Here is a 19033-nt window from a genome sequence, read left to right as displayed (position 1 = left end):
ATTTCTCTAAAGTTTCGTGTATTTTTCTGTTTTCCCTAAAACAGTTGAGACTAGAAATATGAATACGGGGGGCGGGAGGAGGGAGAAAGAGAGAGAGTTTGTGTGAAGAGATTAGGTGGGTAAAGGCACCTAATACCAAGTGCTATTACTTCAGTTCGACTCCTGGGCCCCACATGGCAAAAGGCAGGAACTCCTGTGATTTGCCAGCTGACCGCGACATGTTTCCCCATGGCACACACGTATGCACACACAGACATGCAGTTAAAGGAGGAATGTAAATGGCAGTCTAATCTGTAAGTTTGAAAGCAAAATTTCTTTCTTTTTTCTTTTCTTTTCTTTTCTTTTGTGTGTGTGTGTGTGTGTGTGTGTTCAGAGGCTTTGACAGTGGGACATTTGTAGTTAAACTGTCATCAGTTGAGAAGTTTTTTTTTTTCTTTACCAATAAGGCTTGAGATGAATTGCTTATACTATCGTTTCAAGTCAAGTATGTTTTATGCTTAAATTGATGCCAGAGTCACAAGAAATTGGATGATAAATTAATATGTGACACAGACAAAAATAAGGTCAAGTTTCTTTGTTATAAGAAAAACCCACAATGCACTGTGATGGAAAATATTTAATTAGATCATTCATCCAGTCAATAGCTCGGTGTCCAGCGCCTCTTAGCTTAGGTACTGTCAAGGCGCGGTTTTCCTTCTTGTTCTTCTCCTCTCCCTCGCTCCTCTTTCTCTTCTCTTTTCGTGTCCCACCAGCATTTCTCTTCCTCGCCCAGAACTTTGTCAACAATGCTATCACAGCCATGATGCCCTCTGGTTCTCCCTATGATAAGGAGGGGGAGGCCTTTGGATCCCAATTCCCTGGTCCTTCGTTCTCCCTGCTGCCTTCAGCTGTCTTCCGCGCAGGACCTACAGGAAGAACCAATCTGTGAGACAAAGCAGGAAGCTTTAAATACTATTCATCTGTATTGAGGAGCATGAGTTATTTGGGGTGTGTGATGAGGAGGCAGGTAACAAAGTTTTGGAACATCTGGACATTCTTCCAAGACCCCTGGTATGGATTTCAGAGAGTGGTGTTAGGTGAGAGCCCCAGCATTTATCCACTGGAGATGCCCCCTTCATAGATTTTCGTGTCATGGTGGCAGTGTTAATAGAACACAAACTTTCTAGCCCCAATAATGACCCATTGGAGCGTCAGGAAAAGCCATCATATTTCTGTAGCATTTATCTGTCAGCAGGAGACTATTACAGAGCACAAACTCACATTGTGTTAGCGTTATCAGTTCCTTATGATCCTTGGCACAAGCGCCAGCCAATGGGCTGGCGGTCTGCTGGCCCCCACTGGGAGATATAACTCCATACCCAGATTCAAGCATGTGAGAAGGCAGCAGATCTGCAGAGATGTGTGACTGGAGCCGTTCCCCTGGCCTGGAGCCCGTGACACACTGTCCTCAGGGATGCTCGGGTTAAGGTCAATGCCGTAGTTACTGTGGACAGTCAATGGATGCCTTCCTAGGGCCCGCCTTCCCCAGAACTCTCTGTGAGCTGGAGTAGAATCAGGTTTGGCTTATGATCCAGACAACTCCATGGAGTCAGCCCTGTCTTCCTGGTATGGTGGTAAGAAATGTATCTACACATTGGCTGTTTCCCCACCACCTTGTTCTCACCTACACCCTTGACTTCAGGAGCTGCGGGATGGGGGACAGAGATGGCATAACCAAACTATGAGCTCTCACATCTGTTGGATTTAGCGACCAGAGGGTAGACCCTCTAAAACTGCCTAGTGGGTCTTATTTAGTGATGAGACCCGGGGGGTCAAGTCCTCTTGGGGGACCAAACTGAGTCCACCAGTTCTGTTGAGTTTCATGACTTGAGAGATGCAAGCAGCTTCCTCCTGTGGTTGGCCACAGAGCATGTAGAAGGAGGAAATGAGGGAACTCGAGGGGCATTTCTCAGCTACCACCTACCTCATTTGTGGAAAAGAATTAATGCTGGTGTGGGGAGTCTATCCCAAGGGAGGGAGGATAAAATCAGGACCCATCTTTGAAGGAGCAAAGGTTTGATTCGTGAGGATCGCTGCGCTGTAAGTAGCTACGAGGATGGCAGAAGACCCAGGTGCAGACATTATGACAATATTAAGGACTGAGCCCAGCTATGATGGAACACAGCAATGGGTAGGGTAGGTCGGTGTGGATGGCCCGATTGGTGCTTTTTGTTCCGAGGGAAGATGGGTCTTTGAAGCCTAGTTGACTGTGTTATATGATCGTGGTTGTAGATAATTGGTCACCAGATCCTGGCTTAGCATGGGGGACAGCAGGTCATGAAACTGACCCCTCCACCAGCTAGCAATTCCTTTTGCCCTCCCAAGAGTCCATCAGGCTGTAAGAGGTAGGCCACATCCCCAGTGGACCGATGTGTAGAATACACCCAGAGGTTCATGCTACTGACCTCACAGTCTGTGAAAGAGCTTGCCTTCAGGGAAGAGGAGGCAGGGCAAGGGACAGGCCTGCCTGCAAACGTTAAGGAGTGGTTCAAGCAGAAATTCAGACCTCAGCTGACAATGCTTTGCCGGTTTCTGCTGTGTGACCTGGGGAAGGACGTTTCAGCACACGCGGAAATGTATAAATCTCTCCATTTATCAAACCTGGGGAGAATCCTAAACGCAGGTGCTTCTCAGCCAGGCTGGGGCTGCATCCCATCAACCTATCATGAATTGAAATGATCACAGGTTGGAAAGGCGGTGACTAGACCCAGCCTAGGGAACTTCATAGCCTACCTCCACAGCACACTACGGGCCTCACATGATTCAGGGCTGAGGGAAGGCTCTTGCTGCTGCTGCCTGGCACATCAAGGCAGCAGAGCACACAGCTGTATCCTGGGAAAGGGATTTTTTTAAAAAGTGTTTTGCACTGCGGGGTACCACACGCTGGGATTCTCCGGTGAACAGCACAGATGCAGTCACCCCTCCCATGGGACTTCCAGTCTAGCGAGGAGGGAGGGCAGTACCTCTCGCACCAATATACATGTGACTGCTAACTCTGTTAAGCAACTTGAAACAGTGTGAATGGCTGAAGATTTGGTCACTGTCTGGGAGGGGGGGGGTCTTCTAGGTAGCAGGTACAGTAATTGGGCTGCGGACGGGGTACAGAGGGTCACAGAATCCTGTCGTGTGAAAATGTCCATATAGGCCAAAGATCAGGCTTCATTCCGTATTGTAACGAGAGTCATTGCTTGTGCGTCTTCGAATCACTATCGAGCCTGTGTGTGCTTGGAGAATGGGCTGGGGAGAGAAACAATTCAGAGAAGCCAGGCACTGAGACCTCCACAAGAGGTGGGGGTCACTTAGAAACCAAGGTCAAGGTCAGCATCTCTGGATCCCATTGTTTCTAATAAAATCCCATTTATTAAAGGATGTAGGTCTGCGGGGGTCTGTCGATAGAGCAAACATCGCTATCCACGTCTCGATATCACCCCATGCTTTCCTCTACTCCAGCACACGTGATCCCTATCAGCTGCCCTGCACAGCCCTGACAGGTGCATTTTATCCGAGTCAAAGGTCACCCCTGTAGTCACCCCTGTAGCCAGTCCTAGTCCCCAGACCCCTCCAGACTGGCTGACCCCTCCTGCGACTTCCACCACCTCCTTCCCTGCTTTACCTTAAAAACACAGCATTGCCTGCAGGTGTAGTCCACTTAGACATTATTTTGGTAATGAAATTATATCTCCCCGCCTCCCAACACTGTTCATTGTCTTTTGTAGACTATGAGAGAAGAAGGTAATAGTCTCTCCTGAGGGCCTCCCCCCCTTTAAACAATTCTGTATCCACACCAACGCACATGCTCATTTTAGTCATCAGATTGATTATTACCCCATGGTAGGCACATCTCCAAACATGAAAAGCCCCACAAGAAGAGTTGGGACTTGACTTATGGCTTATTTTGGTATAGTGGCAGCCCATAATATTCTGGTTCACAGAGGAAGAGGCAGACAGGGATGCAGGTGCGTTGATAGCTGGGAATTCAGGTGTGCATTTGAAAGTGTCAAATTGTGCCTCAGAGAAGCTGTGACAAGGATGTTGGGGGTTTAAAAGCACAATTGTGTTTTTCCAAGCAGACAGGGATTTAGGCCCGGGGCCTGTGTCCTGGGTACACTATTGAGATTTGGCAATGGGCAAAGCCTGACTTTGTAGTCTAGAGGCATTTTATGGACACATACCCTGCATCCAGTCACACGCCAGCGGTTCAGAGCAGACCCAGGTGAGAGGAGCAGGGAAGGGAATCTGCCTCTCTCTGGCTGGCTGTACCTCACCTGCTGCTGGCCTGACCCTTGGCGTGTTTACACACTAAACACGAATTTCTAAGCCCCTGGCCGCTGCTCCGTGGTGGTGATGGTGCAGAATGTGACTAGTTTGTAATTTGGAGAACAAACCCATTCTGAGAGGCTGAGGAGGGGTTTGCCAAGCTTGCTGGTTCCTAGAGCTGTGTACCGGGTGGGTGGGTGGGTGGGGGTGCATATGTTGGCACCCTCCCCCTAAAAGTCCCACCAGTCTGTTGGAAACCCCCCCTTCCGCTTTTCAGCTGCAAGAGCAAGAATGCAAGCTTTAGGACTCTAAAAATCCAGCCTTCCCACTCCACAGGAGATGGAGACCTTGCTTGTCCGCGGGAGTGTCCTATTCCATTGAAGTCTCTCGGGCTGGCCCCCCTTCCCCCACCCCAGCTCGATTCTGTCACTTTAAGTCCAGCCCCTGAGAGATAGCCAATGGGAGCCAAATCATACATCAGTCTCTCAGCCTTAAAGCTACAGTAGGGTTAGTGGGCTCCAAGTGTCGGGCGCCCCAGCCTCCTCCAAGGCTTCGCGTCCCCTCTGCCCGATCGCTGAGCGCGCGGATGAGTGGGAGCGCAGGGCTGTGCGCGGCTTCCTGCCTCCGGCTCCCCCGCCTCGGTCCGCGTCTTCCCACTCCGCCTTCTCGCGCTCACCGTGCCCGGCCGGGGACTCGCACCTCGCCTGTGCCCTTCACTCGTCTTCCTCGTGATTTCCCCGCTGCCGGTCTCCTCCAACTGGGAATGCTAAAACAGGACTGATGGACGTGTCCGAACTCTGCATCCCGGACCCCCTCGGCTACCACAACCAGTAGGTGCCTTACTTTCCCGACTGTCTGTCCGTCCGCCCTTCTGCCCATCCAAGTGTCTCTGTCCTGGATGTCGCAGTTCCTCTTCTACACATTCCTGAAGTGACACGGACTTGGGTAGGGGGGGCACTCGGGGACTTAGGGGTAAGCCACACACTTGCTTGGTTTCTCTCTCTGGCTTAAACCCTCCTCTTAACTTTTCCCGCATCCTCTTTCATGAGCCCTCACTTTTAGACAGCAGTGGCGCTTTCTCATTCACTCTGATTTTGCTCCACGGTGACAAAATATCTCCATTTCCGTGATGGGAAGGCGGAAGCCCAGGACAGGTGCGGGAACGTGGCTGCAAGGGTGTTCTGTCCCGTCCTAGGAATCCTCCCCGCCGGTGCTTTGATTTCCATTCTAGGTACCTAATAGGATTTCAGCCAGGGTTAGAAAATCAAGCGTGCTGGATCCAGTCGGGAACCGCAGGCGGTCAGTGTTGCGCGGGCACCGGGGTCCCGGCGGGACGCTTGACGCGGTGGTCCCAGGAGCCCCCTGGGGTTTGACGAGGCCGGGAGCGCTGCGCTCTGCACGCCCTGCTAGGGGAACCGTGTCCCGCCGGGAGCCCGGGCGGCCCGCTCGGCGCTGCGGCGGAGGTGAAGTCAGTTGGAGGTTCTGGGCAGCGGGTCGAGCGCTATTTCCCCGCCGCGGGCTGAGTAGCGCCAGAACGTGGGTTATGAGAGCGACGTGGGTGGCTGTGGCTACGGCGGCTGGACGCGCGACTCTTGGTAGCTCCGGGGTCTTGGGACAGTTCTCCGAGCCTGCTAGGTAGGGAGGGAAGAACTGACCCTAAGCCGTGAGTGTCTGCCCCGGGGTCCTGTTTCGGCTATTACGGTTCAACCAGGGCCACCCGCGCTCTCCAAGGTGGCCGTACCGAATGCGCCAGCACCTACCAGGCTCTCTGCTCAGGCGTTCCGTATCCCACCGCGCTTGGGTGGGACCCGGAGCGTTCGGACCCGTTGTACGGACCTGAAAATGGTCCTCCGCAGGCCTAATAATAAAGATAAAACGAATCAAATATAAACTCTAGCTTCTGGCCGGCAGCTTTTCTAAGTAACTTTGTGCTTTTCTTCCCTCCCCCGCCCCCTTTTTCTTCTGAAACAAACTTACCGAAGTCAGGTTTTCTTACCTACCACGGTCCCTTCCTTTTCCCACCATTTTTCCTTTCCCTGCACCATCCCGCCAGAGAACTTGGGAGGCAGTTCTAAGATAAAGGCTGTGGATCACGTCCGGTTTGGTGAAGTTTCGAACCCTCCACCTCACCTCGGAGACCACGGGGCTTGCCGCGGGCGGGCACAAGGAGGCAACTTCGCAGCACCGCAGCATAGATAGCGGGGTTGTCCTGGACGCCCCCACATTGACCATTTCGCTTCTAGTTTTACGATTTTCTCCGGGGCAAAGAGTTCTTCAGATACCTGCAGAATTTAAACGGAGGGTTAGGCGGAGGTGGTGAGCAGGGAAAGGAAAGCGGGTCCTTAATTATAATGGATTCTAACTTACATCAGCTTGAAAAGTGGCTTTTCATTCTCTCTCAAGGTTATGCTGCTTGCGGCTCCTGGGGCTACAGGATGGAGTATGAGAACCAGGAGAACTCCGGTGAAAGAATAGGTTGAGGGTATGGACAGTGTGGTGCTTGTTGGGCCTTTCCTCGCATAAAATTACCAAGTACGACAAATATTGGCTATTTAAATTATTTAGATTCCCTTTCTCCGGAGGTGACTTCTTCCGTGGAGCTCAAAATATCTCTGTGTTTGTCCCTGGGTCAAGTCATCATCAATCAATATGAAAATGTGTGTGCGTGTTTGTGGAGGGATAGGGATGTATACTTGGATAGTGTTGACCAAGTAAGCCAGGGCAGCTCCAGGGTGAAGAGCTAGGCTCTTTGCAGACCCCGCAGAGAGCCTGATTTCAGTTTGTGGGGGAATGTGCAATAATAAGAGGGGAATGTCAGGAAGGCAACAGGACGCTGGAGCCAAGGTCGTGGAGGTCTAGGTAAGGTGTAAAGAGGAAATCATTTCTAAACTAAACTTGGCAGTGGTGTGGATTCTCTACACTTTCTGGTTCTTTTCTTTCTTTTTTCCTTTCTCCAAATAATAATAACAGTAGCTTCTTCATCCGTGAGCCTTGCCGAAAGTCAAAAGTATGCCTGCTGTCATTGAGGACTCAAACAGCTGTGAACTGCTGTTGTTTTGTTTGTTGTTTGTTTTTAAACTGAAGCCCTTCCAGGCAGTGGCTCTGAGCTGTAACCAGCAGTTCACACAGGTGTGTGCAGAAGCCTTGGTGCAGAGGCGCAGGGGCAGGAGGATGAGCCTGGTAAGGACAGAGGGTAGTGTTTGGAGGGTGGCAGGGGGGCTACCTCTAGCAAAGTAACCCAACAGGAGGCTGCACACATTGGCTTGTTGGAAGGATGAGGGCCTGCAGGCATCTACCACGGGCTGGGGGTTCTCAGAGAATCTGCAGTGGAGTGGACTGGGGGGAGGGGATCATGTGCTGTGTGCATACAGGTTTTACCTCCACGTGGTAATTGACATTCCCAGACCTGAGAAAGCCCAAGGGCACAGGCAGTGTGAGCTCAGAGAAGGGGAAGCCTGAAGCTCTCCTCCTAACACACAGAGAGCATCTGTCACACTCTGCCATCTTCACAGTCCCAGGTGAGAAATGAGCACACACATGTACCTTCCTACCTCTCCGCACTTCGTCTTCATTTTCCCATAGTCCATCCTGGAGGTGACTCCCTCACCCTTCCTAATCCGTATTTTATGTCCATGCATGACCTGTGGAAGCCAGGGCGAATGTGCTCTCCTGTGCCTGTGTGGGAACAAGGCAATGACGCACTCGCTAGGGACCCCGAGGCACAGAAAATCCAATGTGTGTCTGGGGTGGGGTGGGGTGCAGTTGCCCCCTTCTGAGGAGGAGGACCACTATGCTGTTGTTAAAGAAACAAAGAACAAACTGTCCCGAAGGTAAAATATGTGGGTTCACACGTAGGAAAAATGCCACATGGTAATTCAAAATCAGTGACCTGGAGAAAAACAAAGGGAGGAATTAATTTTTAATGGTACATGCAAAAATAAATCAGAGTGGAGGCATTAGCTGTGTTTTTTTTTTCAGGGAAGGGGCCACAGAAAATAAACCTTTATCTGTCTGCCACTCCCCTGAAGGTGTAGCTAGGTGGTAGAGAATGGTGGGCGAGCTGGGTAGAATTGTTCAGCCCTGGGGCAATAAATAGAAAAAACATTAGGTCAGTGTCACAGGGCCCCAGCCAGTGCTCAGGCCCTTCCTGGTCCATGACAGCCCTGTATCCTTGGAAATTTCCTCTTGGGGCTGATTATTATACCAATTCCTTTTCTTTAGAAACCATCTTCTATTTTGCCAATAATTACAGTATATGAAAAGATTGGTTTTTTTTTTCTTTTCTAAGAGCATACACAAGAGAAACAACTTGATCCCCCCAAACAGGAACATTTTCATTCTATTGATTTGGAGTAATCAATAAATATCCCATTTAGTCCAGGAGGAAAGGGACAGAGGGGACTTTCGGGGAAGGCTGTGATAGTGACTTGATGTCGCACTGGGCCCTCGCAGAGCGCCCTGTCCTCAGTCAAGATCTCATAACGTCGCTGTGCTTTGTGCCTCATCCCTGTCCCTGTAGCTGGACATTTTGTCAAATGGTTTTTGAAGAGAGATGAAAGTCATTGGAAAGTTTCTCTCCTTCCTTGGTCCTCTGCAGGATGCCTTGCTTCTTTGGAGTAGAGGTCTCTGTAATTTCCAGGCTACGGCAGTGTTTGAGGATGTAGCTGGGAAAGGCTAGGGAGCAGGCAGGCTGCAGGCGGAGGAGGAGGGCAATGGACAGACCAGAGGCAGGGTGCTATTGACCCGGCTCCCTGGAACTTGTCATCTCAAGTTGATTAAGTCATGGTCCAAATTTAAAGGAAAGAATGGTAGATATTTAGGCCACAATTTACCTTCTCAAATAAAGCCTGAGCCATACCCTGACTGCCCTAATCCCGATGCCCTCATCACCTGCTAGCTTTTTGTCAGGTCTGCCAACCTCTCTCAGCAGGAGACCCCTCAAAGTGTTCTTCCCACAGAGATAGGAGCTCTGCTCCACCATAGCCAGCGCTGCTGATGGCCCCTGAGAATGTCTACCGTGGATTCTGGTGACTCTCTTGACTCTGCGACTGCAATGTTCCAGCTTGGCTGGAATGCCCAGCTCCTGGGGCTCTGTGCTCCTGCAAAAATACACGGAGCAAGAGTGGGCTGTGAGTCCAGGGTCTGCAGGTTGCTCCTACAAACTGCGAGGGTTGAGTTAAGGATGGGCTGGAGCCAAACCAGTCATCCATGTTGGAAGCACCCTGGACATTCTGCTTGTGTGCCCTTGAGGCTCCCTGCTGCTTTTAAGACTGGAAAAAACAATTCGGTGGTAAATGTCTGTGACCCCTAACAGAGCCTCCTTAGTGCCTGCTGTCCCAACACACTCATCCATCTCTGTGGAATGTTTGCTTGCAGAGAGGACCTTTCCTTAGAGGTGGGGCCCACAGGCTTAAGCTGGCCCTAGTGTCTCCTGATGGATCCAGAGTGGCCTGGGGCTCGGTTACATCTGGTTGTCCCATTGGCCCAATGTGGTCTGGTCCCTGTGTAGGGAGGCTGTAGTGCTTATAATTGCAAATGTAATTAGACCAGCCATGGGGGACTGGGATGCTCAACTGGTCTCTGCCCATCTCAGTGACCCCTGTGATAAGCTGGCCTGGCAGATTAACCCTCAAAGGACCAACCTGTCTCTTGCCAACAGTGAGGGCCCCTGGTCCTTCACTGACAACAGCAGCGCTATGGGTGTGTGTGTGGAGGGGGGGGGACATACCAGACCCCTTCCTCTGGGCGAGGCTCTCAGGGCAATGAATAGAAGAGGTTGGTACTTGGAGATTTTTCTTCCCTAGGGCACTGGGTTAGTGACCCTCAGTTCTCTTGTCTGTTGGGGCATTTCCTTCCTCATCTCCTAGCCACCCTGGGACCCGTGCAATAGGAGCCTTTGACTGCAGGCTGGTTGGTCCCGTGGCTCTGGGAGTCATGCTGGAGAAAGCAAGGCTCTAAAAAGAGCTCTGGGTGACTTCTGCTCAAAGCACTGTGGGCTCAGGAGCAGGGGCTTGTATCCACCCTGCCTCTGGCAGCCGGCTTGCAGGAAGTGAGTGCATCCCGGGAACTGAGCTCTGTCTGAGTGAGTGTGTGCTCTGCAAAGCAGCCCAGCTTCTGGCCATCCTGCTTGGAGGAGATTTGTGGAGAGTCGGTCACTGAGAGCCGAGACCCCAGTTCATCATCCAGAAACAGACACCAAACATGGTACAAGTGTGGACACATGGAGGGATCTCTCTCTCTCTCTCTCTCTCTCTCTCTCTCTCTCTCCTTTCTGCCTTGGTCAGGATTAAAATCAGAGGATCTTAAGGGATTTAATTTATAAGTACTGGGGTAAAGAAGTGTCAAGCCCTTTTGTGATACCATCAGGAGCTACATCCGGTCCTGGGTCGTTCTGCTCTGGAGCGACTGTGTGTGCTCCCGCATGTGCAAGCCCCCCCCCCCAACCCTTTAAAATGAGTGACAGTGTACAAAAGGCTGCCTGCCTGCCTGCCTGCCTCTTGCCTGAGCTGAGATCAGGCCTGGCGACATTCCAGTAGAAACTCTCACCTTGAAGTTGATCCAGAGTAGGGAAGGGATCACAGAGGGACCTACTGGCTGGTGTTCCTGTCGCACAAAGGATTCTAGTTTTTCTCCAAGGCCTGTTTTCTGTCTTCAGCCTGGGCTGGACTGGGGCAGACCCAGGAGAGAGAGTGCGAAGGCAGGCCTTCTCCTCTAACAGATGGCCACGTTTGGAGGAACACTGGAGTACCTGGGCCATTCTGCTCCAGGCCTCCCATGTCCTCTGCCGTCCCTGGATAGCCACACCATCAAGCTGGAGTTGGAAGGGTCAGATGGCTTCTTAAGTTGAGAAAAATAGGTGTGGCTCATCTGTCCTTCCTATATGGGATCTGATAAGGTGTGTGTGTGGGGGGGGGGATTGCCAGCTGAATATCTTAAAATTAGGATTGTCCCAGTGAGAATTAAAATTAGTTAATCTAAAGTTTTTCTTAGATTTAAAGGCGACTATATGTGTGTGTGTGTATAACCTTCATTTTGTTGTATTTTTAAACATGCATAGATTTTTATCTTAAAAATTAATTTCTCTCTTTTTTCTTTAAGACCCCCAATTTTTTATTCCCTTCTATCATTCAGCTTTGCCCAGGGTGGGACATTTCAGGGAATGATTTTTTAGAAAATGTTATTTTATTCTTCAATATCATCTTTTTTTTTTTTTTTTTTTATGTCTTCCTGATGATTTTATTAATGTGTGAACACAATTATGAGTCTCCCAAGTGGATTAAAAAGCTCAGCACATTACAATTCTTTCTGACCTTGAAGTTTTTATCACCTCTTGCAGCAACAATATTTTTCAAATTAGGGTACATGAAATGCCTTTCTAGAGAAGACTTAAATTCTTTTTTAAATTTATTTATTTATTAAGGATTTCTGCCAATATCATCTTATTCAAGGGTCAAAGGCTAGTTGCCCAAACTCTGATCGGGTTTGTTTTTGTCATTTGGTTTCAAATGAGATCAATTTTCTGTTTAGCAGTATAGCGTGTTCCTTTCTGGCCGATTACAGCAGCCACTAGCTGGCTGGCGATGACCACTGTTTTACTAAAACAAGGCATTTAAAACAGAGCGACCAAGATCACACTGGGCACCGCTGCCCTAGAGTTTCAGGTCTGAAATACAAAGTGTTCTTTTCGCTTGATTCTTTAATTTTCAATTGCCCAAATTAACCGGAGTTTACACATTGGTTTTTAGAATTGTTATTCTTTTGCTAATTCACTTTGTTTAGATTTCTGGTTTGAGTATTTTTTTTTTCTGTATCCTGACTGTGCTTTAAAGTAGGTACCTAAAGCTGGCTGGGACCGTGCATGCCTTCAGTCCCAACACTTGTCATGGGAGGAAGATCGGGGTTCAAGGTTATCCTCAGCTACGTACTGAGTTGGAGGCTATCCCGAGCTATGTGAGATCTACATTAAAAAGATACTATAAGATCTATGTTAAAGAGAATGAGAATGAGAAAGAGGAAGAAAGAACTAGAAAGGTGGTTTTGAGCACCCACTTTTCCCTGTGCTCTTGGCTTCCGAAGGGCAGAGAACAAGGTTACAGGGTCCTAGGGAAACGTTCTGGGGAGGAGCGGGATGAAGGCAGATGTCTTAGATGACGTTTTTCTCGTACCTTATACAATTCAGCCTCATCTCCTTGCCTTCCCTCATCATCCCTCTCTGTTTTCATCCCAGCTCAGTACAGCGTGTCCTTGTCTGCTATCCTGTTTTTTTTTTTAATTTCACGTTGGTGGCGGGGAGGGCTGTACGTATGTGGATCTGACTGTGCACACATATCTCAGTGCATGTAAGAGTGTGTTCAAGTGGTCCAGGGGTTGGACAGGTAAAGGGTGACCCAGAGTACCATCCGCCTCTCTGCTCTGGTTCAGCCGTCCATCCCTTTATCCTCTGCTCACCTCCTCACCTGCTCTGGTGGAAATAGCAAGAAGAGTGGAAAAAAGACCCGGGATTCATATTTCATTCAAGCTGACTGTGTCTGTTACCTGGGGAACCAGGGTATGGGTGGAAGTGGCAGGAAACGGCAAACTCTTCAGAGAAAACTCTTCAATTTTCAAATCAGCCCCCATCTCACTGCCTGGTCTGGGTGATCTCGTTTGGGATTCCGGTGCAACGGAGTAAGTAAGCTTGTCTGTACACTCGTTTCCGTTTTTCTAATCTATCTTCAGAGAACATCTTTAGTAGTAAACCAGCTCTTCAGTGTGCACAGAGCAGTATTTAGCCTCCTCCGTTCCGCCTGACTCTGTCAGCAGTCCACCTAGCCAGTAAGGCTAACAAGCTCCGTCAGAAAGAACACTGCTTTTCCAGAAATACTAGGCATAAAGTGGTGGCTGCAGTGGCTACAAGGAAGACAGCAATCGCTGTCACTTTTTCCTTCCCCCAGAGTGCCAAGCCAGTCTCATGACCAGTTTTCTCACAGTATCCAGAGAAGGGTCACATTTTGCCTCGGAACATAAATATATTTGCGGGAAGGTAAATACTCAAAGGCCTCGGGCTTGCGTATTTGAAGTCATCCCAGAGCAAAAACAGCCCAGTGTCCAGAGATGGGCAAGCAGGTGGAGGAGAATCTGGTGTTAACCACAGGTCCCAGTTCCAGAGAAACGCAGGAGGGAGAAGTGTCTTCTCATTAAGGATGCCCGGTTCAGCGCCTCCACTGCATCAGCGGCCCCTGCGTGGTTCCACCTCTCATGCTGTCGTGGCATGGTTCTTCTGGCTACAGCTCAGATGTTTGCAGGTGGGGGCCTTTGGAGGACAAGGGGGTGATACTTTGATATGGAGCATCTTGGAGGATGGCATGAGATGAGCCAAGTCACCTCTCAAGCCTGGGTTACCTTCCTGGACATTCTATTTCCGCCAGGCTCTTGTCCTGGCTAGCAGGGAGCCCACCTCTCCAGGTGCCTCTGAGTTACTCCTGTATCCTACTACAATGCCACGTTATATTCTCTCTCTTATTCGCTTTTGTGTGTGCTCACGCGTGCACTTTGGAAAATGAGACACAGCTCTGCCTCCCCTCACGTGCCAGGGGGCCTGATGTCTGCAATCTTTTGAACATCTTAGCATCATTCTTACTGAGCTTCTTACTCACACACCCCTCCCCCCAAGAAAATAAAATCGAAGCTTTGGATTACGAATTGATTAGTAACCGATTTAGCAAACAAAACATTCCCCTCTGGAAATGCAAGCAAGGGTAGCTGGGCCATTCAGGCTTAAAACTGCTTCTCTTCTCTGTCAGTAAGACATTCTATAGCTGTAATTCCCTTGTTGGACTCAGAGGTTTTTTTTTTTTTTTAAATTTAATTCATGAATAATAAAAAAACAATCAGTCTTGTTGAGTTTAAGAAGGATTAGGAAAGAGGGTATTTTGTTTTGTTTTTCTTCCAGGGAACATTTGGAATCTGTGTGTTGGTGTTGTCACTGAGTGTTCAGGGGTGGCCTGAGCCTACCTGCCTGCCTGAGTTAGCTGTTCACTGTAGAGAGGTGTAACCCTGTCTTCAGCAGGTATAAGGCCAACTTTCTGTTGACTGATGGGGCTTCCTCTCTTCATGTCCACAATGCTGTGCTGATTCCAGAGACAACTGGGTAAAATGAAGATATTTCCCAATGTAAATAGCACATTCACAAACAGCCACGACTGTGGCCTTGCTTGTTTATCGATGATACAGAATCTTTCTGGTTTCTCTCCTCTCATCCTCAGAAAGTGACTAGCTAGAAATGTGCGTGCCTTTGGAAAACAGATTTGTGGATCTCTGTGGAGTTTTATGTGTTTGTTCATATTTGTTTCCTTTGAGACAGGTCTCACTAGTTTGCCTGGAACCTGCTCTGTAGACAGGCTGGCCTCAAACTCACAGAGATCCACCTGCCTCTGCCTTCAGAGTACTGAGATTAAAGGCATGAGCCACCATGCCTATGCTTCGTGATTTTTGCAGAAATTTTATTCTTTCTTTCCGCAAATATTATCTACCTCTCTTGGTGATCAAACCGAGTTGTTGACAAGTGCCAGGCATTTAGCAGGCATGTAGTAGGCATGTAGTAGGTGTGTAGTAGGCATGTGTAGGCGTGACGCAAATGTTCGGTGTTAATAAAAGCAGGGTGCCTGAACTGGACGTGGCTTAATGTAATCTCTGTGGCTTGGATTTTTGTATGTGTAACACAGAGGATTAAAGAAAGGATTACCAGAGGCGGTGGGGATGATGAATAGGAAATTTTCCTCTGAATGAGCGTGTATATTCTCAGCTTCCTGTGTAGAGTGGCTGGATGCAATAGAGAACACCCAGTTAAGTGTAATTTTAGATAAACAACGATTTTTCTTTTTAGTGTAAATAACCCGTAAGAGTCAGTAAATCTTAAATTTGTCTCATTAATTAACATATTATTATATTCTCCATATCATTATTGCTATTGTCATTGTTGCTTTGGCAAAGTCCCAAAGAGCAGGTATTTGTTTAGAGTTTGGGGGACAAGGAAGAGGGTGTTGGGGGAAGAGCTTCCACTTTATTTTCAATTTATTGATTTGTTTAATTTATTTTTGGTGTTTTGTGATAGAGTCTCACGTAGCCCAGGTTGGCCTGGAACTCACTATGGAGTTAATGATGACGTTGAACTCCTCATCCTCCTGCCTCCATGTCTGAAATGCTTGGATTATTGTCGCGCAATACTATGTGCAGCTCAAATTATTTTTAATTACGTTTTTATTTGCTTATTTTGTGTTTCAGTGTGTGTGTGTGTGTGCACATGTGCACGCATATGCCATGGAACCATGTAATCAGCTAACATGAATGAGTTGGTTCTCTCCTGCCCTTTGAGTCTCCTGGGATCAAACCCAGGTCTTGAGGTTTGGCAGCAGGGCACCTGTAATGGCTGAGCCATCTTTCTGGCCCCTCAAAGTATTAAGTGACCACCTTCAGCATTTTGCCAGTATTAACTGGTTAGGCTGGTGATAGCTTCAGGGGTTAGTGGGTAGAAGTGAGCTCTGCTCTCTGGTATGTGTCAATGGGAATGGCGATTGTGTAAACAAGTCCACAGAACAGGTAGCACCACAGCTGTTGAATTTTGCTTTAGGAAGAAGCAGAGGCAAAAATCGTTTTGGGGACCTCTGTTTGCTTGGTATCTCCTCCCCACCCCCAAACATGTTGGACAAGGCAAGAACCTGACCCTCAGGCAATGAGAAGGGACCCTTGTTCTACCTAAAGGGCCAAGAAAGATGCTGTCCCCTGTCTCCCTATGGAGAACACGGCTAGGAGGAAACCCACTCGTGTCAGTGTCACATTGGGAGCAGAGGGGACCAGAGATCAAATCTAAAGAGAGCCAGCTGGGAGGGGGGTGCAGCTAAACTAGGGCTCGCTAGCAGGATACCTGCTAACACCCCCCCCACCCCCCCACCCCCCCCACCCCCCCACCCCCCCACCCCCCCGCCGCTACTCCTCATTCACCTCTAAGAGCTAGTAAGCACACCATTGTTTTACATGGGGTCTCCTTGCCGCCAGAATACCGGGAACTAAAGGGCTCTAGAGCCCCCTACAGGCCTTCTCCGACTCTGCAGCTTGTGGGTAGCGGGACCTTTCTAGAGCCGAAAGGAAGGGCATATGGACGCCTCAGAAGCCAGAATCACACACAGCCCGGAGCTAGTTTCTAGTTCTCCTTTTGAGCCGTGGTGCAGGCTCTGTAGCACAAGGCTGTGGAGTGCCTTCCCCTAGCACACGCACACACAGACACGTGCGCGCGAACACACAGCCGGCGGGGACACACTCACTGCCTCTGCGGTTTGCCTGACCTTCAGACAGGCTGGCAAGTGTTCCAGCCCCACTTATTCTGAGGAATGCCCTCTGGCTGCTGAATATGCAGAAGCATCACGGCCAGGTGCAGAGCCTCATGGTGGATTCAGAGTCCCCATGGATGATCTTAATAATAATAGCAACAGTCCCAATGCCTGGCATTTATTGGGTGCTTGCTAAAATTTTCCTAAAAATATTTCACACACTAAATCACTGCTGGCTCATAACAGCCCGGAGAATCTTATTTCACCGCTAGATAAGCAGACATTAAGTCACTGTTTCAACCCTTGCACGCTGCCCTTCCTCAGACATCATAAGGGCATTCCTGGGAGACTCCTCTCTTTGTGGCCTATGTTTCTCCCTTCTCGTGCCTCCCATTATCATCTCTATGTCGCTCTTTCTCCACCAGCTCCCAGATCTGAATCTGTGTGTGATCCTGGAACCTGATTTGAATCCCACTCGTGCCTCCCAGGAGCGCACAGACCCAGTGTAACAATGCCATCCACCCTGCCGTCCGTGTGCCTTGCCCCTCTGTCCAGTGACCCAGGGATTCATTCCCAGCAAGACACCGAGAGCATCTTCAGTTCGTTTCCATTCATTGTCTAATGCCCACAGATAGCTCAAAAACTCTCATCCAAACACACGCTGGAGATCTGTTCCTTCCTAGAGGGCCTTTCCCATTCTTGAGGCTTCGTTGTAGCCTGTGAAACCCTGTCCAGGCATCCCCCTCTTTGTGACGCCATCTCTTACACCCCCTAGGGGCTGAACCTCTCTCCTCAGAGCTGCCCTCTGGTCCTGGGTTGCAATCCTGACATAGAGTGCTTTAATAAGAGCCGTTTAAGGATGATAGGGAGACTAGAAGTGAGGAGAGGGGAGTCTCAGAGATGGAAAAGGGCGGAAGAGAGCCGTGCAGCTAGTGGTGACCAAGACTGGCTCAGCGCCTCCGCGCCTCCTGCTCCAGCTGAGCAAGGAGCAACCTAGCATGAGGGCGTGGCTGGAAGTAGCCACACCCCCTGGGAAGCAGCTAGTACTGTGGCTGGAAAAGAAACTAGATCCAGGTGCCCAGGTCCCAGGAAAGTCTGTTGTTAAATTTTCAGGTTGTTTTAAGCTGATTGTTAAACAGAGTCACTATTGAGCATGAAGTTAATTATAAATGTGGAACGCAGTACACCATAATAAAATCGAAGATCATGATTCACAAAGTTCATCATTTCCCCGGGCTGTGGGACACTTTGCTTTCAGTGTGTGAAGCAGGCAGCCATCCCTGAGCTTGTCAAAGGACATACTGTACGGTGGCAATGTGTGGCCCCTTCAACTCCTCAGAACTGTCCCACTGATAGCTTGACATGGGACACCACGGAAACTGGAAAATACTGTAAGTCAGTCATTGCCTCCTCTCACTCCTACGCGTGTTCAGCAGTGGGTACCAATGTACTGCCTGGCTCCTTGCATCCTGTTCTGTGGCTGTGGATAAAATGGTTTGACCTCTTCGAGCCTCTCCGATTCCTTTTCTGCGGTGAGCCTCTTTGTAGTGCTGGCACAACTAAAACTGGGCAAACATAAAGAGCTTAAGCAGTGACTGGTACACAGTAAATGCTCAATTAGCGTTGGATCATCTTTCTTTTGCTCCTCATTGTTTTGGACATATCTGAATCCCAGAACAACAGAAGACTTCTCGAATAGAGAAATGCGCATTTAACATCTGGAATCCGTGGTTCACTGCTTTTTCCCCTCCTACCCTCTTGCCCACGTTGTTGTTGAACTTGAGTAGCTCCAAGCAGGAAGCAGAAAATACTGAGCGGCCCAGGGGAACAGGCCTGGCGGACTAGAGGATTGTGCCCCAGGGCCTAGGAGGCTTTGAGGTTAGGGCTGCAACAGATGTGGAGCAGGCAAGGGGGCAGGCACAGATGAGTTCGGGGCAGAGTGGAGCTGACGTCAAGTGTGCCAACCTGCAAGAGCAGGGAAGGTCGGCAGATGGCCGTGGGCACACTGAAGCTCTGCAAAGACCCCTGTCCCCTCTGTGAGTGTGGGATGCAGAAACTGTGCCCTGGCACGCGGGGGCTCCCCTGGTATTGGGAAGAGGAGATAGGGCTGAGGCGATTCCAAGTGACGCATGCGCAATGAGTGCCCTGGACTGTACTGGGTTGCCTGTGCTCTTGTTTCTTGGGATATCACAGCAGAATGGGAAGTTGAAAGACCAAGGCTGTAATCACTCAGGCAAAGGAAACTGAGCAGAGGCCAATGGGCAAGTGACCTCTGGCTCTTTCTCACCGGGCTCCTCAGGCCCCAGCCAGCTCTGGCCTTGAAGGGTTCATGCTCTGAAGTTATCTGACATCGCTAGGTCACTCCCAGACAATCCCCACCCAGCCTCAGCCCAGCTCACCTCGGATGGTTAGCTGACTGGGAACCTATGGAC

At 49.5% G+C, this 19033-nt stretch overlaps 1 protein-coding gene across 2 annotated transcripts in view; it reads left to right on the top strand.

Annotated features, from left to right (window-relative positions):
- The window catches only part of Esrrb (estrogen related receptor beta), a 154008-nt gene that overhangs the window by 54761 nt on the left and 80214 nt on the right, over positions 1-19033 (top strand). The window contains exon 1 of one of the 2 annotated variants that reach the window (XM_041658387.1): positions 5000-5126. The exons of the other annotated variant lie outside the window; for it this stretch is intronic. Coding sequence (XP_041514321.1) covers positions 5077-5126 — 50 coding nt within the window. The 5' untranslated portion in view covers positions 5000-5076. Of the gene's footprint in view, positions 1-4999; positions 5127-19033 lie in introns of those variants that run through there. 2 annotated transcript variants of the gene reach the window in all.

This window comes from Microtus oregoni, unplaced genomic scaffold, assembly GCF_018167655.1.
Source record: "Microtus oregoni isolate MIOR12 unplaced genomic scaffold, Mior012 000009F_ref0000495, whole genome shotgun sequence".
NCBI classification, from domain to species: Eukaryota; Metazoa; Chordata; class Mammalia; order Rodentia; family Cricetidae; genus Microtus; species Microtus oregoni.
This window is presented reverse-complemented; position numbering and strand designations above follow the sequence as displayed.